The sequence below is a fragment of the Opisthocomus hoazin genome, chromosome 2, assembly GCF_030867145.1.
Source record: "Opisthocomus hoazin isolate bOpiHoa1 chromosome 2, bOpiHoa1.hap1, whole genome shotgun sequence".
NCBI lineage: Eukaryota > Metazoa > Chordata > Aves > Opisthocomiformes > Opisthocomidae > Opisthocomus > Opisthocomus hoazin.
Genome location: NC_134415.1, coordinates 8,390,986 through 8,418,972, shown reverse-complemented (window position 1 = coordinate 8,418,972; position 27,987 = coordinate 8,390,986). Strand labels below are relative to the sequence as shown.

Genomic DNA, 27,987 nt, shown 5'->3' with positions numbered 1-27,987 from the left:
AAATTCATGTCAGGTTTGGCAGTGTTCTCCCCGAAGTGCCATGTTAGGCCTTCTTTGGGTATCTCTATGCTGTAGTAAACAGAGATGCTCAGTAAACGCCTTTCCATGAGCTAAGTGAGAACTTGTTCCATAGGGCACACAGGCGAGGAACATTAGCAGCATTCATATGGTTTAACCTGCATCTTTACTGTAAATTTTGCAGATAATTTGCTTGAATGAAAGTGAATCGATGAATCATGGATTATTCCCAGCCACACCTCTAAGGTGCCTTCTAAAGTAATTAAAAAAAAAGCTGCGAAAAGGTGAACACTGGTGCTTGACTATGATAAAAATTATTCAGGAAGGATGTCAATGTGAGGTAACAATCAAGTCAAGCAGGCACATAACAAATTATGTTTGCCTGGTCTCAAGTGCGGGATAATTGTCAGAGAAAGAAAAATACAGTCATGAAACAATGTACTGTTTATCTGTACCTTTAATCAAAACCTTAAGATGCTATATACAAATTATTAAATAACTATCAGAATAAATAGTTTTTAACTTAAATATCTTACATTCTATTTGGAAAGCAAGAAGGGAAGTTCAGGGAAACTAACCACGCTCTTCAGCCTTTCCCAACACAGTGAAGGAGATGTTGTAAAACAAAGTGAAATTACGTGAGGCAGCCTCAGGAGCCTAAAACAGGTTCTCATATATTTGCTCTGCTCTTGCCTCTGTCCACCTGTCAGCTCTGACATTCATCAGGCTCACCGGACAATTTATTAACCCAGACAAAAATTAACTCCTGTCCCCAAAGGCTAGCGAGTCAAGTTGTGTCACAGAAAGTTCCAAGGAGCATCACCACCAAAGCAAAATAGGTGTTGGAAGCAAACAGGTAGGGGAGGGAAAGGAGCTCAAGCTGTATGGGACAAAAATAATTTATGGCAATATAAAATATATTACAGGCTTTAGCTTCTTGTAAGGAAAGTTTCAGGCATCTCAAAATTGCAGAAAATGTTAGATTACTTTTGTGAAGGCATACGATGAGCCAAGATATAACGTTTCAAAAGCAGACCCAGACTATTTTGTTTGTCCAGGATCAAAAAGGAGTTTGACAGTATTGTGTGTGCTATGGTATTAGTATCAGAATAGAAATACAGCTGAGATAAGAATTACAATGGAAGTACTGAGCAAATAATACAAAGAACATAGTAAATATCAAATGTGAAATGTAAAAAGGTAAGATTAAGACAAAACAGAGAAGAGCAACAGATGCCTACATAGCTCTTGCACATGAAAAAAGCCTGGCCCAATTCTGGAGAATTCTAGAGTTCAAACCAGTTTTATATAAGAAGGTGGAAAAAAGATACACAAATCTCACATTTTTATATGATGTCAGCATTTTAACAATAACTGGGGAAAGCCATTAATATAGGAAATCTCCATAGCATATAGAGGCACTTAGATATTTAATAACTAGCAAAGTCAACCAGAAAATTGAAGGCATAAAAGAAATATCAAGTTACTTTCACATTGTCCTGAACATCTTTGGGCTTTTTGTATCAGGAACTGGCCAAGACAGAGTTGCTCTTAGTGGGTACCTGAACAGCCTGAGCTCAAAGGGAGAGGTGGAAGACAAGCTGTCTCCTCAGGAAGGTCCCGAAATAATACAATTTTCACTATAATTGACGGGGATAACATCAGCCTTTGAAGAAGCAGAGGCAGATGCTCCATCCAGTGGCTGGCCACTCAAACACAGGTGACAGCATTAATTTACATCCAGCATTCATTTACAGCCAAGCAAGCACACAGTCAGAAAACAGGCTGAGGTAGGGGGAAATGCTGGAGACTGACGAGTCTTTGCATTTCTCTTCATATGCACTGCAAGAGCTAAATCCCCAAGAAATGCACTGGTAACCTGATCAAAGTAGAACTTGTTGGCAACAATAGGAAGATACTACGGGGAACACTGCTGGCTCTGAACTGTTGGGGACAGTTCAGGGGGACTGACATCAAAACCATCACCCCCTTTATTTCCCCATGGGCATTTCCACTTGCAACTCAGATTTCCATTCCGCAGCAGTGCATCTCCTGCGAACATCAGGGAAAAAACCCTACTCCCTGTGTGTGGGAGGCATAGCAATAGAGCAGCACTTACACAACTGATTCTGCAGCCACAAGAACTCTCATGCTGCTTGAAGGAAGTAATTTTCCTAACATGGCTTAAGACCAGGAGCTTGTGCCAGAGCCAATATTGGAGAATACTGATGAGGATGCACAGTCACATCTCATGGCACCAAACACAAAACCTATCTTGACTATGGAGCATCACCACTGCTGACGCTTAATACTTAAAGATGTTCTACCTGCTTAACAGATGAAGGGGAAAGATCCCAGCCTCTTCCTACTCCCAGATATATCAGGAAAAACCCTCAGAGGCCTCAGTTCATCCTAGCCAAAGTGAAGAGCAACACCACTCTGCTTCTGGGCCTTTTAAGATACACCTTCAGGGTATGCTTTCAATAATGGTATCAAAAGCCTTGAAGGCAGAAGAGTAAGACAGAGCTGTATGGTTTCTTGTTGGTCCAGCTTTTCCCGGGATACTTTTCCCTTCTTACCCATCTGTGGTTTCACAGGCCTGCAGCTGGAAAGTTTCCAGTGTCCTTTCTAAGTTAATAGAGGCACATTCTACAAGGCAATGGTATTACAATAAATACTGGGGTGAGTTGCCAGAATGAACCAAAGAAATGCCGACGTAGCAGAAGTCTCAGATGGTAGAGAAGTTCTATACAAAAATAAGAAAAGCTACCTCATTAAACAGTTTTGTGTAATCAAACATTCCTAATCCAGTAACTGGGCACCTTCCACCAACTTTAAGCTATTCAGTCCTGATGACCAGGTCCATTGAGTAAAAAGGCTACTCTTCAGTGCCTAATCACACAGCAGACAGACATTCCTCCTCAGCATGCAGGTAAAAGGGGGAGGCTATCATCCATAACTACATAATGTCTCTAACTAAAAGCAGTCGTCCTGACTTTTTTAATGCTTGATCACTTTCAGAAGAATCTTAAGGCTGTCAGGGAAGACATTACAGCAACCTTCTTCAGTTAGCTTTCTCAGTGGGTTGAGACCACAACTCTCCCTGCTTTCCAGGTACAGTAAACGAACACATGCATAAAGCTATCCTTCATCTGTCAGAAGCCAAGTACCTCTGGCCATTTCTTTTGAGGGTATGCTTGAGCTGCCACCACCCCCCACAGCACCAGTCCTACCTTTGATCCAAACCATTACCTCCCCATACAGAAGCAAAGCTTTATGTGGCTGTGAACATTAAGGGAACTGAATCCAGTTAAAGCCAGCCCAGTCAAGAAGAAACAAACATCTCTGCTTACCTTTTGTTCACCTTTACATATATAGATGAGCAGAGTTTTGTCACTTATTAGCCCTCCTCCCTCAATCTAGCTCTCAGTTCCACTTCTATTTCAGTATGTCCGTGCACATAATTTTAAAGCACTATTTAAACAATTAACAAAACTGAAGTGGTACTATAACTTGTAAACAAGATGTTGTACTTCGTTTTAGCAAAAAATTACAGAACTTGTCTCTTTGGAGAGATCTATAACACACCTCCAGATAGCAATTCAGAACAGGAATGCAGTATGAATTATGAATCAACTCCTGGAGAAGCCCCTCTCAATTATAAGCAGAAATTAGAGACCTGCGCCAATTACAGTGTCCTGAAGTTACCTGGTGCAAATCCCATTCCATTTCTGGTAGCAGCTTACTAAGTTGCTATTTACAGTTACACACATGAGCTCCAATGCATAGGTTTAAGTCCCTGGCTACAAAATATTTGACAGTTTAACAAACTAAAACCAGGCAACCAAAATTATTCACTGCAGAGCTAGAACCAGCAGCAAATTTATGCTTTGCCAATGCAATGGAATCTTTTCTAAGGTACTTGGAAATCTTTATAAAGCTACAATTTCAGACTAAACATTAGTCTTATTTGTGTATAAAATACTATCTTCCCTAATTCACATTCCCCTGAAGATATCCCCAGAAGCTGGATAGGATCCTCACTTTAGAGCTTAGTAAGCTGATCCATCTGATCTTCACAAGTCTAACAGAAATATCACACAACAGCTTTATGTGCATTGTGGTTGCAAGTATCTCTTTGTTATTTAACATTGTACATTTTGGTTTCCCAGAGCACTGTTTGAAAATGCACCACAGACTTACATCAGCCTAATTTAATTTAACACAGAATTTCATCCAGAGACCTACAGTGGCCTGGTTGAAGATACAAGTTAGGCCTGAAAATGTGATGACTGCGTAAAGATGATCACATTTAGACTCAAAACCTGTTTCATTTCTAGTACATCTGCTTTAACAAAGATATGGTTAAGATGGTATAAGATACTAGGGTATATATTTCAATACTTGGTGACAAATTGTTTTTAACAGTAGTTTCTGTAACATGGCTACAAGTGAAAGTTTTAAGCAAGAATGATTATGACATCTCTCAGATAGTCTGGTTATTTTCCCATTTTAAAAAGTTTTAATCCACCCCCAGGAGTTAAATTTTTAATTTTCAGTTTCTTTGAACATTTTGCTCAGCTGTTCAACTAGTGCTACAAGCTCAGGGTTTCCCCCAAGTGATTCAATTTGTTTATAGGCTTCAGCTTCAAGCTCTTTCAATGTATTCCGAGTGTACTCAAAGGAACCCACATTTTCAAGGTAATGTACACAGTATTTTTTTATATCTACATTCTCTGTCCTTTGACGTAAAATGTTTTGCACCTGAGTGCTTTCAGGTCTTGACCAAATTGCATGAATGGTTGGGAATGAGAACTTGCCCTCAGTTAAGTCTTCACAAAAACTCTTGTTTTCACTATATTCTTTGGAGTGCAGGTTGGCATAGTCATCTCTTATTTGGAAGAAGAGGCCAAGTGTGTTAAGAAGTGGCTTTAAGTCTTTTTTATAACTGGAGAACAGCTGCATGAGGCCTACAGCTAATCCAAAGAGACCACCTGTCTTTTGCAGTACCATAGCTTTATATTCAGCTTCCGTAGGACAAGTGTAAGTATCCCTCCAGTAAATATCCAAGCCTTGACCTTTATGGAGCTCCAGAAGTTGACAGGTAAAAACTTTAACAGCATCTGGATGATCAAGGGTTAAAACCTTCTCTAAGCCAAGGAAATACACATAATTAGCACAGTTGATTACAGATGGAATTCCATAGATACTGTGTGCCACTGGAAAGCCCCGTCGTAGCTTTGAGTTATCTTCAATATCATCCACAAGCAGGCTTGCATTGTGCAACATCTCTGTCACTTCAATGATAACCTGTTGCAAGAAGAGAAAAAAATTATTAAGTGTCACACTGTAATTTAACCGCCAGTTTTGCAAGACCTTATTTAAAATGGATAAGGTTTGAAAGAATGATATTCTGTCATTGAGGTTCCCCTTCAGAGCACTTGCTTCTACTACTAATACAGATTTAGGATTCTCTTCATCAGCCAGTTTGCTGTAAGTCCTGGATCACATGGTTGGTCTTTTGTGTAATGTTTTCAGACTCAAAGTGAACTTACTCCCTGAAGTGCTTCCACCTGCATGCTCTTCATTGTTGCTACAGTTCTAAAATATGCCATTGTCTAGGAGTGATGCAGTAACCGTTACTAGAAACATGAACGGAGGAAAAGCACCACAATGCTGTGACAAGTTTAGATTCACTAACCTGAGATCACCCAAAGTCAGTTCTTGAGAGCATCAGGTATCATCCATTAACATATTAGTCTCATAAACCTTGTTTTGGTAAGTGGAGAGAGTTTACCTTTCTTCCCCCCAGTTTGTGTAGTTACCCTCAGCACCGAGCTCTTACAAGACAGACTATTCTATCTGAAACATCATTTTGAAAACTCTTGGCAAAAAGGCAACAGCTACAACTTCTTCTGGGAAGCTTCCTACGCACTTACTACTTGTTACTAGGTAGACCAATACCATACACCACCTGAGGTACACAATAAACTGTTTAGAACATCAAGCTTGAAGCTGATTACATTTGAGTAAAATTCCAAAGCAGGCCAATTCAACGAGAAATGAACAATTTAAACACTATACAGTGTTTTTATTGCACAGCTGCTATGCAAGGAACAGGTATATTCAGCACCTGCTTAAACAAATAAATTTAAGCATGTAAAACTCACTACAACACATCTGATTAAGATAGGATTTTAAAGCTAATGAACCAATCACATCTGCTAGCTACAAACATTGTACTCAAGTCAACATCCATCAAAACAACTGCTTCTAAAAAATACTAAGGCCACCACTAAATAGCGGCAAGTACCTAGTACGGTCCTATTTGGTGGGTGCTGTAGGAAAATGTCAGAGACATTTCACTGAAAGCATTTTCTTGTGTGGCAAGTCACCTTGTGTTCAGTGACCACTGTCCCAAAGATTAAAACCCAAAACTCAGCAATCTAATTGCTTGTTCAAGCTGCAACTACAAGAACAGACTACCTAAGAAGCACTAATGACTCATCTACCAGTTAGAACTGAGCCCTACTTTGACCTATAAAGATATGTTGTTGCCCACTGACTTTAAAGCAGAGCACAGAGTACTTGCTGAAAGCAGCTCTGCATACCTATTTGTCTGAATAATTTTAGTGCATTATGCCATTCTCAGTACTATCAGGAAAGTTTCCCTCTATTCTGTTAATTCCTTGGATAAGCCTATTCCAACACCTCTCTTGCCAACCAATTTCACATCGCTGTCAGTTGCGTGAACTTTTGCAGCTTCTAGACATTTAAGATTTAATTAAAAGTAGTGCTTCATAACTGTGTACTTGAATTGCATTATCTTGTGAACTTAAAAGACAGTGTCAAAAATGCTTTCAAGTTGAAAGTAAGGAGCGAAAAAGTTCAGACAGCAGAAAAAGCTTATTTTAGAAGACATCAGGAAGTAGCCTGAGGAAGTGAAAAGACTGCTCGTCATAATGAAAGCTGAAGAACCAGTACAGTGTTATGCTTTCTTACAACCTAAGCCTATCCAAACAGTGGCTGCTGCGCTATCACTCTAACGCACAGATTTCTACCTCCTTACCAGCAATAGCTTTAAAAGTTGCTTGGCCCTGTACCTGGCCATTTCAGTACCTTCTTAGAAGAAAGTCCATCGAACAAACCCAGTGTTCTCTAATTCAACCAGCTGAATTCTCTCAGTGCAGCATCAGATCAGTACTAGAGATGCAGTAAGCAGGAGAGGAAAAAAAAAAAAAGACCACTTGGCTGGGAAAAAAGTGAAATAGTGACAGCCAATAGTAAAATTGACTATCAAGAATAGTCTCCTCAACTATATTAATCTAAACTACATGAAGACAAGTGATCCAAGGTAAAAAAAAAAGTCCTAGAAGGAGTGCCAGAGTTCATTTTTAATAAAAAATAGCTGGAAGGGAATCAGGCTGCTAGGCAACTGGGATGTCTTAAGAAGATTATGAGACATCAAAAAGATGACTAGAGGTTGTCCTGCAGACCTCAACAACTTTAAGTTATTAAAATTAGGACAAGCATGCACAAAAGCAGTAATAATTGTGGCAGGATGCAGATTAAAAGATGACAGCATCTTGATTTTGTCCTCAAATGACCTGAAGAATAAAAATATTAAAATTCCATTGCAAAGAGCTTACACAGTAAAGGAAACATTAAAGCATCAGGTTTTTTTCATGAAGATAACCAGAACAAGCGATCTAAGTTTTCAATAAGTGTTACATGATTATCAGTTTAAAAGTGACGGGTAAAACTGGTAACGTCTGTTCACACAGAGGCACTGCAGCTTTAGTTTGCTATAGTACATGAGAGAAGATGGATCTCCACTGCCACGGGTGCTCAGCAAAAGGGCAAGATAAGAAACCCCAAGCGGACAGAATGGAAGAGTTTGTTATCATGAAAGGGGTTCAGCACGGAAAGACAGGCACAGAGAGGCTGCAGCATCTACATCCTCAGATTTTCAACACACAGCAATGACCCCAGAAGCCTAAAGCAGCTATGGAGTGAGCCCTGCTTTAAGCCGGGGGTTGTCCTGGATGACCTCCAGAGGCTCCTTCCAGTTTGAGTTCTGATCTATGATATTAGACCAAACTCATGCATACAGGACAGGTTAGTATACAATACATTTTATCTGAATAGGTACCTGAGCACAGAGGGTAAGTAGTGTCTAGCTGGGAGCCAGAATAAGTCTGGCTAAAAAGTTAGACAGACAGGTTGGAAAACAGAAAAAAAAAAAAAAAGAGTTCAGCTTCAGAACACAGCTTCTTCCTTCATTGTTTAAATCACTTCTACCATTTTGTTACTTGAGGTCTATGAAGTATCACTCTTAAGCCACCCTAAAGAGTATTCCTTCACAAACTCTAAAGGTACTTCTGCCTACAATTTACAAAATTAACTAGGGACCAGCTGCCTAAGTCTCAAAAAACATAACTGGTTATTTTAATTCCTTACACTGTCTTGGATATGGAGAATCTTCTGCACCCTCAATATGCAGTGTGGCAAAACTATAGTCTAACCAAAATGGTAATTTTTTATTTGACAAGTGACAGTATTTAAATACACAACCATACATCTTGCACAGATTTATCCAAAACAAAAGCAAAAGGAAAGGAGAATTCCTAGTCTAATGCTTCTCATTAGGGAGTAAGGATTTTAGACTCTGTAAGACCACCACAGTTTTAGGTCCAGAACAAGAAATGGTTTATAAAGGTGATTTAACTGCTCTTTGACATTCTTGTATCAAAATAATAAGGTTTTATTTTCAACCACTATTTGTGTAGTTTACAAGATAACTGTCTAGCTTCTTTCGTAAGTCGTTGAAAACTCAGTGTTAATAACTGAGTTATGATAAGTAGGTAATGATGGTAGCTGCTTATCTACAACTTAAAAGGTTGAGCACACTTGCAAAGAAATTACTATTCGAGGTAAGACAAGTCATGGAAGTAATTTCTTTAATGTTGCATCACAGTCAGAGCTTTGCACTAAAGTTGCTTTCCTGAAAGTTTACTTTAATATATGCAAGAACCAGTGCATTTAAGATTTCTGATCACTTATGCCATCCAAGAGAATCATCTGTTATCAGTAGTCACGGAAGAAAGGTAACAGCCCTTTAAAAATTATTAGCCAGTACCTGTATTTTATCTTCTGGAACATTCAGCCAGTGATTAAAGGCCTGTGACAGTTTGGTTCTCACTTGCTTACCTACAAAAAAAATATTTAGGCATTTATTTAAAAAAAAATCATCGCAAATTAATTATGAGGGACAACAGTTTCTCTTAACAACTATAGCCGATTTGAGACCAGTAAACTGATTGGTGTGGTCACTTGAAAGCAGAAAATACATCATAGTAAGCCTGTACCTTGTTTCTTCATTGTATGCACATCACTATTATCAGCAACTACAGTTTTAATCATTTCACAGTATATGCAAAGCACATATTTAAAGGTTATGGTATTTAGTTTTGGCAGTTTAATTAGTAAGTGATCCCAAGCATGCTGGCAATGCGTACAGATCAGTTTACTACTTCTGAAAGTAAGCCCTAGTTTGCCAGGCATGTTGATTTTCTGCATGTAACAGATTAAGAAGTTTCAATTGTGATTCATTATTAGCTAAAGATATGGATATTTACTGAATATCTATTCTCTCTATTTTTAGGTCTTCCTCCTGTAGTACTCTTCACTTACTACTGACAATTTGTAAAACAGTAAAGTGACATTTGACATACTTACTAATAACTCTAAAAGAAAATCTGAACAGAACATTCCAAAAAGAACTCTGCAAGAACTCAAGACATTTATCTTATACCTGAGAAGTCTACCTATGAATAATAGGATTTGTTCTGCTTTGGCTAAATCTAGTTTGGTGGAGCCAAGCAGTCACCTTGCTTCATATGAATGAAAAACAAGATCAAAAGTCCAAGATTAGTGTTAAAATAAGCACTACTATTCAAACCGGATCATTTTACATGACAGTTAATTTTAATAAGTTAACCCATGTGCCTATAAATTACTGGTGCCAGCTTTCTTTAATAAACTGCTAGGAGTCCTGTACAAATATTTATTCGGTGTCTACTGATGATAAATATGAAATAAAGTCACCCCCTACTCACACTGAGACAATGCTGCTCTGAACTTCGAGATGCTCAGCTATGTGTAAGATCTTCGAATGACTGCAAGACAGGTTTAGACAAACAGCTCTGCATATGTAGCTCACATCAAGAAGGCCTTTGGAAAAAATTTAGCTAAACCTCAAAGTAGTGCAGCCTACACAGTGGGTTCCATATTATTCAACAGAGACATAAAGACATAACTTCATGATTCTGCAATATTAGTCCTCATGCTGATGACACCATCTTGCCCAGAGCACTGAAGAAATTTCAACATTTGAATCTCTCCCTAAGGCTTCTCTATTACTGCGTGTCCTGCACACACAGAACAGAATAATAAAAATGGGCAGATTCACCTGCAGTGATACACCCTGGAGAAACTGGACTGAGGATTTTCTGTTTTCCAATTAAGTCACCACCAGATAAGCAATAACTTTGTGGTTTGGGCTCTGTAGCAGGAGCGATAACCTTCCTCCCTGGCTCAAAGGGCTTCAGTTTTTGTCTCAGTTCTCAAAGACTTCCACTGCTTCCCATCACCACCACCTTTGGGTTTTCAATAGAAGAGACTGGGGAAAAGGCACCTCCCTCCCCCAAGTTTTGTCCTCTGGCTCTGTCCTGCACAAAAGGGCACTCTTACCTGGACGTACACTGTCCTTGGCTTGTGTTCTCTGTTTCTGTACTCCATTTTAAACACTAATAGTATTCTGCGGGGGGGGGGGGGGGGGGGGGCGCAATTGTTTTGTCTCTCAAACAACAGAGCAGATGTTTTAAGCTGCCTGTGTCAGGTTTGCTCTCTATCAGGAAAGTACATAGCTAGTTCCAAGTTAGTCAGCAAATTATTGATTTAAATAAACAGAAGTTCACTATTTTAACACAGGTAACCAGAGCTCAAATTTAAAAGCAACATTAGACAGCACCCAAGAGTTTAAAAACCTCTCACATTAACTAAACACCACCATTAATTCAAGTTAGACCTGCTTCCAACATCTCCAGCAGACACTAAGGATTTGAAACACTTCAAACACTCAGCCTTCCCCCCTTTTCCTCATGTGACTTCCCCATCAGATTTTGGCCAGATCAGTTTCCTGGTCTGACTCACTACACACTTGTGACCATCACTGCTGTGCAGAGGAAGGTCAAAGTGACCTGCATCAGAGGTTCAAGATTTTGTTTTTAAATAATTGCATGGGCTAATGGAGAAAAGATTGCTCAAAGATATTGAGAGTATTTGTTACAAACATCTGCCAAACTGTATGGCTTGCCAGATATTAACAAACATTTCACTACATTCATAAAGTAAACTACTCAAAGATAATATCATATCAAGGAAGTGTACTTTATCTACAGCTGTTTGTTCACTTCTAAATTACATTGACACAGATAACACCTACTTTTTTACATCAGGCAGCTAATTCTGTTTTTCTGAATGTGCTTCCTAGAAAACATGCTTATGGAATGCTGATGTTCAGCAACAAGTGTTATTTCGTCATGAGGAACATCACTACTAGCACACACTCCAAATGGATTATTAACACACACAACAGATTTAGCTACTTCAGTTCCTTAGGACAGACAGCATTTGAATTGTTAGACTTGTGTACCTTGACTAGCAAGGCTATCAAGACACTATTCAAGCAAAAAATGCTATCTGTATAGTGAAGCATTCATCTCTCCTTTTATAGATGCAGATTTGCTTGTGTAAGCTCCTTTAAAGGAATACTGTTATTACATAAATGCTATTTTATTTTTAATTCAATCCTACCTGGTCTATGTGATATTACAGCCATTTTCTGCATGCATGTTTTATGCCTGCAGCCACACTATGATGGCAGAAGACCAAACCCCTCCAACACTGGTCTCAACAGCCTAGATGCAGAAGCCTCCATTCCTTGCCACACCTCTCCTCTCCCCAAACTAGAGGGGACAACAATCCAGGGACACTAGGACAAAATTAAAAGGAGTAAAACTTCACATTGGCAGAACTGTTTTCTTCACTGTCACATCTCACTGCTTTATTAATTATTCTACGCAGGCTATTGCAAAACCAAAGTATACAGAGGTCTAACTTCCAAAATTAGAACCTCTACCTACTGTATGGAGCTATAATAGACACAACTGCACCAAGCTTTTATCAAAGACATGCTAAATGCATTGTTTAATCTGCTTAAGATCCCAATATAACCCAAATCAAACAGCAACTATGGACAGTTTTCTCCTTAGTAATGCTTAGTGGAAAAGGTGAGAAAAAATACTCAGAACACAACAGATTCCCTCTAATGAAATTCCTTCTACAGGTAAGAATGTAAAATCCTTGAAACAAGGATCACATTAAAGATGTTGTACTGAGGACAATCCCTCCCACCTCATCGCACAGACGATAAGCATCTCTAAAAAAAAAAAAGAAGCAAATCAGCTGGACTTACTCTCTATACACACAGCTGTTCTTGTAACAGGGTACAGACCCCCAGGCTCTGGACAGGCTCCTGATCAGTATTTCTTCACTCTTGGTGCATTAAAGCAACCACAAAATGTCCTTAGGGCAGCACCCCACTTACAGTGAGGGTACACAGAAGGGCTAGAACAGCATGGGAAATAGCAGAAAGACTATTAACCTAGCCCTCATTAGAGCCTCAAAAAGCTAATCAACTCATTACCCAGCAGAAAACTGTCTGCTTTTTGCTAGGTTAGCCTTCTGCCAGCCTTATGTACTGAGTCAGCTTATGAGGTGGGTCTGCCAGAGTCAGTATAGGATAAGCAGCAGATGCCGAGCGCCAGGGGAAGAGGACATTGTCCTTCTGAAGGAAGCAAGCTAACATATTACCTCAGCTATATTGTACACTTCCATGTTTAGCTCTGTCCTCTGATAGATATGGGCTAAATGGATAAACTCCCCAAGCAGACCTCCCCCCACAGCTACAACACTACAGCCAGCGTAAGTGAACTGCAGGAAGAACAGGTCCACACTTTTAAACCTGGGCAGTCACTTGTGTTGAACTAGATAATTCTGCCATGACCTTAACTCCCTGACCCTAACTCTCCTGCTCAAAATAGGGTTAACTAGTCCAGGGTTGTGATCCTCATTTTTGCCTTGTTCCCCCCTCTCAGGATCCTGAATGCCACCATCCCATGGTCACTGCAGCCAAGGCTGCCCCCAGTCTTTATGTCCTAATCCTTCCTCATTTCTAAGTGTGAGGTCCAGCATAATGCCTCCCTTCATCAGCTCCTTGATCACCTGTGTTAGCAAGTGGTCATCAACACATTCCAGAAACCTCCTGAATTGCCCGTGCCCTGCTGTGGTGCTTCTTCCAGATACTGAGGTAGCTCAAGTCTCTCATGAGGACGAGGGCCTGTAAATATGAGGCATCTTCCAGTTGTCTGAAGGCCTCATCTACTTCTTCCTGCTCTGGTAGTCTGTAGCAAAGACCCACTATAGCGTCACCCCTATTGATCTGCCATCTAATCTTAACCCATAAGCTCTCAACAGGCTCACCATCTGACTGAAGGCAGAGCTCCACGCAGTTCAGCTGCTCCTTCACACAAAAGGCAACTCCCACTCCTTGCTATCCCTTGCTGCCTTGCTAAGCACTGCCATTGCAGCTGTGCAAGTTATCCCACATTAGACACCCCAATAAAACTGCAGCCCTGCAACTGCATGCAGACCTATCCTCCTGTTTGCTCCCTGCACTGCACACATTTGTGCAGAGGCACTTGAGAGGCACCTAGTCCTGCAGGTTGCCCAGAAAAAGTGTGAGAGCTTCCCCTACTATGTTGTTCTGTTCATATTTCTTGTTTGAGTGCATACACCTAGGATGGGCTGTCTTCACCTCTGCTCTGTTGAGTACAAGGTGTCTCTTGTCCACATCAGCCTACACTCTTTGTTTGCAAGTTCACCATTAGCTTACTTGATGGTGGGGTAGTCGTTCTCCTCTACTGTAATTTCTAGTTTAAGTCCCTTCTCACCAGGTTGCTCAGCCTGCTGGCAGAGACAGTTTTGCCCTGACTTGGGTAGGTGGATGCTATATCCTCCTGGTAGTCCTTGATCTACCAAGGGAGTCTCATGGTCATAAACCCCAAATTTCTGCTATCAACATCAGCTATGCAACTAACCAGTTGTTGAGTGGTGGTGAGGGGAAGGGTGTTGCAGATCACAGAAAATCCACCTGGCTTCCTGTGCCCTTGGCCCTCATTCCAAAAGCCAGACAGTCATGCTCAATAAGCTCCAGTCATCGCCTTGCTATATACATTTGTGCTCAAGTGGAAGAGCTGCAGGGTTAAGTAGTCCGAGGGTGAAACACACCTTGGCAGTCCCTCCATAACATCCCAGATCAGAGCTACCCAGAAGCAGCAAATCTCCCTAAGACAGCAGCTCTGTCACCCACAGGAGGCAGTCTCCCCATCATTATCACTTGCTGCTGTACTGGGTGCTGGTCTGATGCTTTGTTGCATACAGAGCTTCCAGCCCTGCATCTTCTTTCAGTGCACTAAACTTATTTGGCAATTGTATATCTGCTTGAGGAACAGGAATCTTTCTCCTGGTGCCAGAAGCCATCAGCTCCCAGCTTTCACCTTTGTGGAAGTACCCATTTCCCAACCTGATATGCACAGACAGTTCAGGTCCCTCCTTCAATATACTTGGAGGTGTCAGGCTCTTGAACCTACAGGGTCGTGCTCTTTTTGCTATTCCTGATACTGTGTGGCCTGCTGACCCCCTTCCACTGCTTCTGTGCTTGGCAGCACACATTTTCCACCCCTGCACAGCTTTTAGGGACAGGAACATCAATTCTGGCCCAGTGGGTGCCCCCAGGCATCCCTGCAGCTCAGAACCTGGAGCTGTAGCCTCCCTTACGAACTTGGCCCATGTTGAGGCCTCTGACTTGTCAGGTGCAGTTGCACTAGTGGTATGGATCATGCCCCATGGTGCTTAACTCCGTCACCAAGCTGGTGAAGTTCAACAGCCCAGCAGCAAAAGCTGAAAAGCAAAAGTCAGTCTTGATTGTTTAGCATGCTGAAGCATCCCAGGAAAGACTGCAGCCAAGACCAGAGTAATGCACATGAAAGGGAAGATGCACAGTCACGAATGGTATCAGAATCAATAGCAAGCTGTTGACCATATCAGTTTTACTGCAACTGAAACTCCATATATTCCTTAGTGCTGCAAAACAGCTACTGCTGTTAACTTAGTCACTTGCAGATAAAAGATTCATCGCCTATGTCAATCAGGCCATTTGAGATAAACCACATTGGAATTTGTGAAAGTTCAGCCTGGTTACTGCACTTTGTTTATGAGACTAAAGGACAGAATACTAGATCAAGCAGAACACTGCTATAAACTAATGTGGCAATGCTCTACTACAATGAGATTTTACAAGAAAAGCAACTGTTTCAGAATGTATGTTCTCCCAAGCACTAAATTCTGCTAGTGAAGGAACAAACATTAATTACCATACTAGCAGTTAAAATAACAACACAGTAAAAAAACCCTTAAGCCTAGTAGTTTCTCTGTCCTAGTGCTGTTAAAGTCAATAGATAAGCCCAGCCTAAGTACCACCCCCAAACTGTTACCTGTTTAACTAACAGGAAGCAGAGTAATCCACTTTCTCTTGTATTGAAGGATAAATCCGTAACAGTTATAAAAATTTGTGTTCTTCACCACAGACAACATCAGCAGACACCTTTTTTCCCCCCCAAACAACCTTAATACTGTTACACAATCCCTTTTTATATAAACGAAGTTTGATATGTATCTAAATTCAAGTTCTCAGAGGTTACTAAACCATTAGGAGAGTGTTTTTTAACTAGGCTTAAAAGATAACCAACTGGACTACTGCAGGGCCGTAAGTGTACATGTCTGACACTCCGCCAAGCTTTCTGCAGAAGCCCCTCAGAGCTCAAGCCGATCCAATACAAACAGCTCCTTGTTCCCACCCTTGTGCCAGCTCGCTGACAAGACAAGATTAGATCAACCAGGCAAGTTTTTAACAGGTTAGGTGATTGATGCTACCTAATCGTTTAGTTAGCAAGCTGAGAACTGGCACAAGTTAAGAAGCAGAATATTGCCAGAAGCATGAAGAGGATGGAATGAAACTGCCTCTTTCAGCAAGAGCTTCTGAGATTAACTCAGGCATCTCATTTGGGCTCCACCCTAATTATGAACAGCTATCATATGCCCATTTTTCCCCCTCACCAAGCACTGGTGCTCATACTGATTCCAAGGTTCACACAAGTAACTGGCTCCTACTGATCTGTACTTGGCATAGCCGACTTCAGGCAAAACCACAGTGTTTCAAAAACAGTAAAGAACCAGCCTTACGATTGTGAGCCCTCACTGCTTCAGCTGTTAATCAGTACAAACTTTCCACAGGTACACCACTTTTACCTGCCTAGTTTAAGAAGTCTTCTGCTTTTGAATCACACCTCTCTGCAGACATGGTAGCGTATCTCACCTTTCACCTTCTCCAAAACATAAGCTAAATTAACACGAGATCAACATGTTAAAGTAGACAATCAGATTTATGATATTTTAGCAGGATAGGATATAAAATGCTTGCATTGGCAGTAAGTATAACATTATATAAACCATCAGTGTAGAGTGATCAGGGTTGAATCCACAACATATACTTATATACATACATAATTTAGCCACAGGAGTCAAGTTGGAAAGGTTAAATGTATATCCTAGATGCATCATTTAAGATGAAAGCTAACTGAAGAGCTAATAGTCAAGCACTTTTGCCTATGGAAGCTTTTTTGGCACTTCTTGTCTGTTGTGTATTTCCTACTAGGAAGCTGAGCTTTTTTTGCTGGTACCTAGAATACCTTAGAAACTAATTAGCAGCTAAAGATGCAGAGGTGTTACAATACACCTTGGTTATATGAAACTATCTCACCAAACAAAAATCCCACTGAAAGACAGTATTGGAGGAAAGTAAGTTTCTTCAGGACTAGCTCTTAGAAAGCTCTCTGGAATATCATAGGCTCATTCTCAAGGTAGCTCTCTAGCAAAACCACCACCCAGCTCAACATAACCAAATGGAATACACTGTGAGGAAATGGGAAACGAATTTTCTGGCATTAAAAAGGCATGTTACTGCCAAATTCTCTCCTTTTCTTACTTTTCAACTCAAGTAGTGCTAACTGCCAAGTCAAACGAAATCACTAATGTAGATAAGACAATCCTAGATATTTGTAGAGACTAATAATGAACCTTATTATACACAGGTATAATGAATTAGGACCCACAAAGCCACTTAGTACTGTGCCTGTGAGTCATTATGCTACTTGTCTAGACACAAGGTCTTCTACCCCAGTCAGATATGATTTTGGTCAGAATTATCTTCCTTAACTCCACCACTATGTAACATAAGCTGGACAGAAGGCAATAATGCAACAGCTCCAATGACAAAGCAATTCTGCCACTATTGTTACAAGGTTAGTCACTTTGATCGCTTGTATGGTCTTCCTTACACTTTAGGTGTACAAGTAAAAGCCACAGCAAACAATCTGACTGTTCAGTCAAAGAGGCTTCTGAGAGGCATATCCACGCATCTCTATCAAATTGACTCCTGAATTCTGCTAAAACAGATACTGTTCAAGACCGAGAGCTTCATCTGAATGTGTTGCTAGTGACCAAATACCATACAAGGACTGGTTAATCCTCTGGCAAGTGAAGCAATCTAGGGACAGACAAAAATTGGCCACAAGAACACCTGGCTCTACACATACCAGAGAAGAAATTACACAAAAGAAACATGCTATTAAAAAAACAAAACCACAACCCAGAGTCCACTACACCAAGCAGATAAACTCAGGGCTGACAATATTCTGTTCTTTAACTACGGGATCAAGCCTTCAGTACTTGCCCTTCTCAGTTTTAAGAAGTAGCAAGTCAGCTACACCGAAGGGAGAAGAGAGTAACTGATACACTACTTATGTTGCAACAGACAGACTCAAGAGCTATTGTATCAATCTCACCAAAAAGGGTGGTTCTACAGGAGGAAGAAAAAACATTGAAAAGTGTTACTTTTAATCACTCTTAAATCCACAAATCAAGAATGGATAAACTTCTTGGCTTATGCTTCCCGAGACAAAAATTGCTATAAAAACAATTTTGATTTTTAAAAACACAGTACAAAAACTTGCCTGGTAATTGAAGTAAATACTGGTATGGCTCTAGGATTCTTTTAGATGTTTCATCCATTCCATCCATTTCTTTATTTCATAAAAGGTGGTCCACTGTTAAAGAAAATGTTAAGATTGTTTACATCAAAAAATTGGGAAGTAAAAAAAATAGATGCATACAATTAATAAAAACTCAGCTTACTTCAAGGTTAGATACAAATACCCCAATTCTGAACATGACACTTTCTGTTAACATTACCTTCACTACACAAGAAAAGTCTTCAGGACATCATTTAGAAAAGAAAAAAGCATATGTATTAAACAGTTATTTTTAATTATTCATGAATAGTTTAAACCAACACCTAGACTTTGTTTGCTCTAATAATACATGTTAGAGGGCTTAGATGATAGAGAAGTGTTTAAAACATTAGCATTCACAACAATGAAGCTCCACTGTAAGTCTTTCGAGAAGACACTCAGCACATACAAAACCTCACGACTAATCTGCTTAGACCTCCCTAAGTGCTTTCCCCATACAAAAGTGGAGATGCCAAAGAGCAGAAAATACACCTTACAACAAGGCAACCTAAACAAGCTGAACACTAGCTTCAGCCTTCTGACAGAATTTCAGTCCTGTTTTAGAAGGCAGGACAGGAACATACCATTTTCCTACCTCTGTTTAAGCACACAGACATCTATTCACACTTTCCCATATACTACACACATCATAGCCTCTTACAATAAATCTTTTAGGATCCATTCCCTACATGGCTTGACAATTCTCTATTGATTATGTTTCAGTTCACATACCTTTGGTCATCTATATCTGAGTTTTTTAGACTGTTCTCTGTAACAGATATTCTGTCCTCTCACCTCTAGCCTTCCTTGCTGCACTGCAGATGCAGCAGCTCAAAACAATTCTTCTAATGTCATTTTAAGACAGGAACTGCAGCAGTAGCACAAAATCTCATGCTACTTCAGCATCCTTTCTCAGCTCCTTAGCTAGCTTCCTGGAAAGGATGTACTTTTTGCCCCTGGAGCAAGTGAATAGTTATATAAATTATCCATAAAAATAACTATTTTAAAGTGATATTTATAAGCATGGACTGATGATTTTTAATGCGAGTACATTAAGGGGAGTGGTTAACATGAGTGGAACAAACTATGTTTCACACTTGATCAAAGTAATCCAGCAATACTTTCCCATAAAAAACTCAAAAGGTCAGTATTGAGATCACTGCTTTCTCTTAAGCTACCTGGACAAACTGGTATTCCTCAACATTCATGACCTTTTCCTTTCAGCAGAGTTCCATCAGCTTCTGTCTACTCCCATTCCCACCCTCCACACCCATCAGTATTAGCAGCAGTCCAAACTTGGGAACTGATCTGCATTAATAACCATTTTCCAAGCTTAGGTTTGGATCAATTCCTTTATTTGCTTCACTGCATATGTTAATCAAATGTATCTGCGCTTCAGGGGCAAGAAAGGCTATTTCAGCACACACAATTGCCAACAAAATGCTCGTAAGATTGCACCTTTTGGGAAAGCTTTGCATAGTTTCTTAGCAGTACAGCCTTTCCATCCTATCCCACAGTGTGCCAGCACAACTAGTGCTCAGGCCACACAGTAATCTAAATCAGATTTGACACCCTCAACTCCCTGTTTTGTTTTCAGCTTGTTGATATAACTGAAGGGATAGGAACTGCTTTTAAGCTAGCACCATCACCGAGAGTCAGCTGTCAAACTGTACCTTTATATATCAAGGATAAGTCGCAAAGGACTTCAGTGAGGAAGTGAAATCAAAAAGATTATCACAGTCCACCTCCAGATGTTTTAAGCAGAAAGAAGCCGGTAGAGATGGATATAAGGAGACACTATCAGCTTGACAACTCTCCTGTGACTATTAGTTGTCAAAAAGCCAGACAGATGGCTTAGAATTGAAAGTGCCTATCTATCCAACAGCGCTGGGAGGAAATGTCAGGGTTGGAATTGCTTCTCTGAAAAAAAGTTTCTGCTTAAAAGTAAACCTCAAAATTCTTCCTCTCCACTCAGGGAATTAGGAGGTCTCTTGCCTGTCTGTAGGACACTAAGGCAATATTCAGAATCCCCAACTAACTTAAAATCTTCTCATATTACACAGCATCAGACTAAATCTTTGCATCTTTTGACATAAAACTAATAGGACTCCACCTGAAATGCTGCTTATCAGCAGAAAATTAGTCAGACACTTCTACAAGTGCCAAGATTTTTTTATTTTTTTTTTAATAAAAGGAAGGCAAGAAAGCTCTAATAGGCAAATAGCGAATGGTAACTTGGCTTAAATCACTATAGCTAAACTTTTCCCAACTGCTATGCCACCTTTAAATGAAGTGATAGGTAACCGCCGCTAAGAAAAGGAGAAACAGTCTGACTACCCACTGAAACAAGAACAGCGAACATAACCTCCCCCAAACTTCTACAAAGCAAGGGACACTCGATAAAGAAATGTGTAAATGAAGTTGTTTATAAAGGCCTGTAAACAGCAATACCATGATACAAGACTTGTAATTTTACTGCTCTTGGCACAAAATTACTACATCTGACACCTGGGAAATGCTTGGTATTAAGCGTTTCCTACCTAGGTGACCTACCAATTTACTACAGAGGCTACACTGTTGCAGAAAGTCTTCTCAATTAAGACATTCAGAGACAAGATCTCAGTCAGCACCTCATAATAAAAAGTAAAACTCCCAGGAGTTAATAAATGAAAGGGAATGCAAAGCCTTTAGTTAGTGAAAGTGCAAGCATTGATTACATGTACACTTATTCAAAAGATTAAGCCAGTTAAGGTCATTTTGCTTTTTTAAAACAGTTTCCTTATAAACCGGTACACAGACTTGCTGCATTTCAATTCATGCACAACTACGTTATTTTTCCAGTTATTACTCAGTATCCCCACATAAGCACACAGAACAGCTGTCACAGGCACAGGCCGTGCAACCATGACACAGGGCCTACAAAACCGTCTTTTGGACTGCAACAAACCTTAACTCTAACCATCTCTGCGAAAACACACAAGACACCAGAGTAATACGGTGACATGGGCTTCCGTAAGTTGGAACTACTCTAAAACTACACTTGAAGCTGCGATCTGTGTCGAGGAGCTTTCTAGAGAGGGTGCAAGTAATGTTAATTCTAGGTGGCATGTCAACAAAAATCTTCGCTTTGGAACTTTGTAAAACAGCTTCTCATCCCACCCCTTCTACAGAATATTCCCCTCCTCGTCCACATTAGGGGAATATGATCACTGAAATAGTCCAGGTTAAATACACAGACAGTGTTTTAAAAAGAATTATCATCTCGGTGGCTCCAATCACAAGAGGTTACACAGAAAACACGAGAGAACCACCAAAGGAGCAGAGAACTGTAGTGTGCAAAAGAACTATCCAGAAAGTTCTTAAATCGGCCCCATCACAGAATTCAGTGTAACAAGATACTGGTTTCACTGTAAAAAAAAAAAAAAAATCCCAAAGTGAGGGATGTGGCAGTGAGAAGGTCCGTTTCAGAAGGAATACACAGAAACCGCAGTGAATGTGTATTGTTTGGAGGAGACTATCAAGGCTCTTAATCCAAGCGCAACTTGGGCAGGATACCCGTCACCCTCGCCCACATTCTCATTCCGGTCAGCAGAGCCCTCTTTGCCCTCCCTAGGCTGACACCGAACAAAACCCGGCACCCGCGGGCCGGGCAGCTTCCCCCGGGCGCAGGGGGAGCCACACACCCTCCCTAAAGACCCGGAGAAGCAAACAAGCAGCTTTCCACAGCCGCGATCTCAGCCGAACTCCTGTCCGGCTCGGAACTCGCGTTTCGCGGAGGACACGGAGCCGTCGCCATTGCTAACCCCCGCCCAACACACCACAGCCACGCCAAAGCAAGCTGGGCTCGTCGTTCGGAGCCCCGGAGGAGAGGCAGGCGCGGCAGAGCACCCCCCCCCCCCCCCCCCCCAGCTGCCTCCGCAACCGGCAGGCGAGCAGCCCACCCTCGCCAGCGCCATTTTAGATCCAGCGAGGCCGAGGGCTCCTCGCTCCCCCTACCCGCCGCGGCCACCCCCATTTTCTGATCGGCGCTGCCGGCAGCCGGGCTCGGCCGCCGCGGAGGGGAGGGAGGGAAGGAGGGAGGGACGGACGGGGAGGGAAGCGCCGCCCGCCCGCCGCAGCCCCCGAGCACTCCCTCAGCCCGCCCCGCCGCCCAGCGCTAACGGCGCCCCCCCTCCCCTCAGCCCCAACAGCGCCCCCCCCTCCCCTCCCCTCCCCTCCCCTCCCCTCCCCTCAGTCCCTTCCCGGCCCCCTTCCGGGCAGCCCGCCAGGCCTCTGGGCGGGGCGGCCGCGGGAGCCGTTTCCCCCGCTGAGCTGGGGGGTGGGGGGGAGCCTCCCCTGTGAGGAGCGCGCCGGGCGGCGACAGCCCCTCCCGCCAGCCGCAGCCGCCGCCGCTCACCTCGCTGCTGCTGCTGCTGCTTCCTCCTCCGCCGCCCGCCGCCAGCCGGAGCCGCGCCCCGCTCCCCCGAGCAGCCTCCTCTCCAGGAGTGGCGGCGGCAGCAGCGCTCGGCAGGAGCAGCACCGCCCCCTTCCGCTCCGCCAGGCGCCACCTTCCCTGCTTGGGGGGGGAAAATGCGCCACCAGCGCCCCACCGCGCAGGTGCCGGCCCCGCCCCCTCGCCTCATTAGCATTCGGCCAGGGCCCCGGCCCCTGGCGGCGGCCGCGCGTGGTGCGCCCTGGGAGGTGTAGTCCGCTCGCCGCGCCGAGCCTCGTCTGCGGGAGGCGCGAGCGGCGAGCGAGAACAGCGCCACCCATGAGCGCCCTCGGCGCCGGGGGTCGGTTTCCATCGAAGTGGAGAAAAATGATGTCAGTATTTCCGACGCGGCGGCCAATGGGGTTGGGGGGGGGCGGGCTCTGCCGTCCGGGGCCCAATGGAGGAGGCGGGGAGAGGGGCGTGCCCTGGCCCGTCCGCCCGTCCGTCAGTCAGTCGGTCGGTGTGGGAGGGGGAGGGGGACCGAGAGGCTCCGAGCCGAGCAGTCACCGCCGCGCCGCCGGCTCCGTCGGCGCAGGACGGATCGGCCCTGCCGCACGCCGCCGCCGCCAGCAGAGCCGCCGCCGGAGCGCTGAGCGGGGCCCGAGACCGGCCGAGGGGGACGCCGGAGCTGAGAGGACGCTTCGCTCTGTTCCCTTCCCTCCCCCCCTCTTCGGGTCGGGGGAGTAGCGGGCGGGCGGGCGCCGCCAAACAAAGGTAACGGCGCCGGGCCGGAGAAGGAGCCCCCCCCGGTCTCGCCGGCGGCAGGTGGGGAGGCGGCGCGGGGCCCGGGGGGGGGTGCGGGGCCGGGCGGCGGCGGGGCGTGCGTGGGGGGGGGGGAGGGAAGGAAGGAGGGGGGCGGTTGTTTTTCTCCTCGTAGCGAGACTGCGGCGGGACTCGCCGATCCTCCTTCCCCCCCCCTCAGCCGCCCTCATCGGCGGGGCGGAGGGGAGGGGGATCGGGTGCCGCCTGCGTGCGGGAGGGACCGGCGGCTTCTCCAGCCCCCTCCGCCGGGAGGGGACCGAGCCCCCTCCTCCGCACACACACACGCACACACACCACACGCAGACGCTCCGTGTCCCCGCCGAGCAGGTCGGGCCCCTTTCTCCCCGCCCCTCTCCCTCCCCGTCCCCGCTCCCTTCTTTTCTTCTTGTTCCTTTTCTCGCCTCCCTCCCCCCGCCCGGGCCCGCTGCGCCGAGCCGGGGAGTTGCGGCTGTTGCTGCTGAAACTCCTGCCGCGGAGTCAGCGCTTTCCTTTATTCGAGGGGGGGGAGGAACCGCCGCGATCCGGAGCCGCAGCCCCTACAAAAGCCTCCGTGTGTGAGTGCCGGGGGGGGGCTGCTCTCGCCACCCCGCTCCCCCGCCGCGCACACGGGCACTCTTCCTCCTACAATGGAGGAAGAGCCTCCCTGCCTCTCCCCGCGGTAAAGTAGGGGGGGGGGGGGTCCTACGGCCGGGACCCCCGCGGGTCCCCTCCCGCCGGTGGGTGCCCGGGGAGGGGGCGCAGCGCCCCGGGGAGGCCGCCCCCCCTCCCCGCAGCCGGGGGGGGGTTGTTGTTGTGGCAAGTTTCTCCTCCTCTGACAGAAATGGCGTCAGTGGCGGCGAGTGGCGGGGAAGCCGCGGCGTGCGGGAGCGGCCGCCGAGGAGAGAGGGGAGGGGGTTACCCGGGGAGAAAGGGGGGGGCTCCGGGGAAGGAAAGGGGGAGTTTCGGGAGGAGCCCACCCCCCTCAGCCCCCCCCCCCCCCCCCCGATCCGTGGCTCCCCTCCCCCGCCCGGTGCCCGCGGCTGGTGCCGTGCCTTAGCGCTTTGTTTTAAATTCCAGGTCCAGCCTCGGCCGCTCAGCCCCCGTCGAGGCTTTTACCGCAGCCTGAGCTCATCATGAAGGTAAAAACGCTCGCCTGCGTGCCGGGGAGGGGGAAGGAAGGGGAGGGCTGCGCGAAGAAACGCTGCCCTGTCTGTCAGTCCGTCTGTCCCGACCGCGGTGCGGGGCTCGGTGCTGGTGCGGGTCCACGCTGCGGGCTCTCCCCCCCTCAGTGCCGGGTGTCGGTGGTCTGAACTGGTTTGCCGACGGTGGGGCAGGCGCTGCTCCGCCGCGTCGCGCTGGGTTGAACTGGAAGTTGGCCGAGCGGAGGGTTGTTCTCCCTCGCAAACATTGTTCGTGGGAGAAGAAGGACATGGCTGCCTGGGCTGAGCTCGCTTCATGGAGGAGCGGGGGGGACAGTCGCCCTGCCTGGGAAAGTAGCGTTGCGGGGGAAAGGCTGGCTGCTACGCAACCGGGTGGGCTCGAATGGAGCGTGGACGGTAGATTTACTTACTTTCTGTTTGTTAATAGGAGTTTTGTTGAATGAATAGTCTCGATATGATCAGGGAGGGTGCGTGTAAGAGGTTCTCTGCAGTGAACTGATGGCTGTAAGGTGCAGAAAGATTTTCCGAACAGGTTCTCATTTTCTTCTCGGTGCTGTGTAGTATTCACGTACCTCCTCGTCACTCGTTTTTCTTCCCTTACGTCTATCTAGACTGTTTATTCTCAATATATTATGCAACTTTTATAGAAAAAAAAACGGTATCGGTAGAATAGAATGATTTCTTCTGTGTATGGCAAAGATCTGTGTACCTAAAAGTTGTTTTTTACAACTGGCTTTGTTAGGGTTTTTTTTATCATTTTGCTGATAAGTGTCACTTAAACTATCGTTTATGTTATCGTGAGCCCCGTGTAATTCAGCTCCTGGTCCTGCTGGGCTGCAGTAAATCTCATTTCAAAATACTGTAAATCTTACAAAAAATAATTGTTACAAACCTGTGATACATAATCTCTTTGATATTTATTAATAGAGTGGTCTGTTTGTGGGGTCTTGCACTGTCAGAGTTGTGCCTACTATCTGTGAATGGGTATTATGTAAAATGTGTACCTAGCGCTATGTACACTGCTGGAAATGGTAAATGATACAGACTGTTTTAATTTCTGGGTTGATTTGAGTTGCTGAGCAGCAAACTAAGTCTTTTTGTGTAGCTGCTAAAGGTTTAGCCTGTGTTTTTTACTTTGGTGACTTAATGACAGTATTTTTTTTTAAATCATGTTTTAGTGGCCCTCCCTATGGTCTGTCTTTAACAAGTGTTAAGATTTAAAATGCTGCACATGTCTTTCACATTAAAAGTAAACTATCTATGAATTTACAGTAACAGGCTGTTGAAGTAGTACGATACGGAGCTTTCCAAATGTGGCTCATTGCCTGCTGGGGATGCAGGAGATGGAAGCAAGAGAAGTAGGAGGCAGTATAGGGAGCTTTTTTCCCCCAGAAGGAAAAACACTCGTTTAAATGACAGCTAAATTTACATACATTTCTAATATTCTTTATCCATGTAAACAAATCTTACAGTTACCATAGAGATTAGGTTCAGATACTGTGGTTATAGAGCCATATAAATATGTAGATAGACAATTGGGAGGAGGAGGAGGAGGTGGCATCAGGAGTGGAATGCAAAGTTTTGTGGAATAGTGATAGAGACCCACTTCAGGCTGAATTGCAAATGGTTAAATTTGAAGTAGCAAGCACGGAAACCTGAATAGAGCCATATTTTTAAAAAGCTGCAGGCTTACTTATTCTTCGATAAGATTTGTGCTACTGTTGCATTTTTATTTATTTTCTAAATCTGGATTAATTCTGCCAGGGTGTTCAAATGCTGTGTTTAAGTCTGCAATTTTTGCAATTTGTGTGAGTGTGTACTGTTAAACTTACATACACTTAAGATAACTCCCAGTTTTTTATTTACTGTGCCCTGTAATGTTAAGTGAGGTTAATCTGTAAGTCATTACATTGAATCTTTGGTTATTACAGTGAAACTTTCAACAGAATTGTAGCTCAGTGGAAATTTCTAAGATTCAATAGTCTAACCAAGACTGTTTTTTAAGATTTTAGAAGTAACACTGTGCATCAGTCTTTCTGCCTGGCTGAACTTTGTAATTTATTTTCTGAGCTTACAAGGATACAAGTTAGTCCAGGAAGAAGCAGTAAGGGACTGTGCTTAAGAGAATTATTAGCTTTCGGTTTGTATCTCCACGAGAGAACATTGACTACACTAGATCAAGATACTGTTTAAATATGACCGTGTATTTGTGTGCATTTATTTTGCAAGTTATTGAAAGAGTATGCCTCAAGGACACTTCAGCATGCAGAGGATTTAATGCCTTGAGGCCTAGTCTTACTTCGAGTCCGCTGACTGCAGACCTGCTGCTAACTGAGCGACCGAGGCCTCTGTTTTGATTTATGCCTTGGTCATTTTTTCAGGTGCAGAGGGTTGTGTATTCCCGTGCTTAGAGCATTAGAACTGCATTCTTTGTCAGTATCTGTGTTTCTTTGAATGAACTTAAACAGCTCGTGTAGCTTTACGGGCTCGTTTTTCCCATCTGTGTAGTATGGGTAGAATGTTTATCATTCTTTGTAAAACGCAGTGAGGTACATTTTGGAAGAGCGCCAAGTTGTACTGATAGAAAGCTCGAAGTCGCTTATGCTGTTGCGTTTCGGAACCCTCCGAGACAAGAGAGGTGTGCTGCCTGCTAAGAGATTACCACCTCTAAAGCTGTTGCCGTAATTGTTCTCCCTACAATAACCCAACTTAATCCCAGTGAATAAAGTCCCTTGTATAAACTAGTAACTTTAGCCCTGCCATGGACTGCAAAGACCCTTTCAAGGCAGTCTTGAAATATGCCTTGCAAGAAATATTGAAGTCACAACATAATTGTGCTCGTTATTGTGATGTTCTGCCAAATCAGTCTTTTTCCTGCATTCAGTGACATCTAATAGTAGTTAATAGTTGTATAGATAGTAGCTAGGACGATTTGTATGTTGGAGTGAAGTGCTTTTTTTGTTTAACTTAGGCACCTTCTGCATAAGGTCTTTTTGCATTAGGTATGCTTCGAAAGCATGTAGAATCTGTTTGATTTTCTAATTGCCTGCCATCAAATTACTACCTACTAAGTAGAGCAATATGTATAAAGCCACTATTATAGTTTGGTTTTATTTTTTCCTCAAAGTCAGGAAGTAAACTCCAGGAAAGCAGAGTCTCTGCTTTTAAAGAAAGAAATAAACACAAGCACAGTTTCACCAATGATTTGTATTAAGAAGTCTGCTGTAAATGCTCCTGAGATTTATAATATATATTGCAGCATTTGCTTGATACTTGAATATGTGAA

The 27,987-nt window shown here is 43.7% G+C and overlaps 2 protein-coding genes across 11 annotated transcripts in view; one reads left to right on the top strand and one right to left on the bottom strand.

Moving 5' to 3' along the window:
• Positions 1-457: 457 nt before the first annotated feature.
• Positions 458-22,880, bottom strand: GGPS1 (geranylgeranyl diphosphate synthase 1). Of its 5 annotated transcripts, none has more exons than XM_075412342.1 (4): positions 22,726-22,880; positions 18,273-18,365; positions 9,158-9,228; positions 458-5,328 (listed from the first exon to the last, which is right to left on the bottom strand). In XM_075412342.1, the coding sequence occupies exons 2-4, from the start codon at positions 18,337-18,339 to the stop codon at positions 4,567-4,569; spliced, it is 900 nt and encodes a 299-aa protein (XP_075268457.1). In that variant the 5' UTR covers positions 18,340-18,365; positions 22,726-22,880; the 3' UTR covers positions 458-4,566. The 5 variants fall into 5 exon arrangements, with proteins under 5 accessions (XP_075268457.1, XP_075268458.1, XP_075268460.1 ...); XM_075412343.1 differs by lacking the exon at positions 22,726-22,880 and adding an exon at positions 22,326-22,360; XM_075412345.1 differs by lacking the exon at positions 22,726-22,880 and adding an exon at positions 22,271-22,289.
• Positions 22,881-23,271: 391 nt separating this feature from the next.
• Positions 23,272-27,987, top strand: part of LOC104328300 (AT-rich interactive domain-containing protein 4B) — a 91,687-nt gene continuing 86,971 nt past the window's right edge. For 4 of the 6 annotated variants that reach the window (XM_075412331.1, XM_075412321.1, XM_075412338.1 and 1 more), the window contains exons 1-2: positions 23,272-23,565; positions 24,619-24,680. In XM_075412331.1, coding sequence (XP_075268446.1) covers positions 24,675-24,680 — 6 coding nt within the window. In that variant the 5' untranslated portion in view covers positions 23,272-23,565; positions 24,619-24,674. Of the gene's footprint in view, positions 23,566-23,868; positions 23,890-24,618; positions 24,681-27,987 lie in introns of those variants that run through there. The other 2 variants (XM_075412322.1, XM_075412323.1) reach the window with 2 other exon arrangements.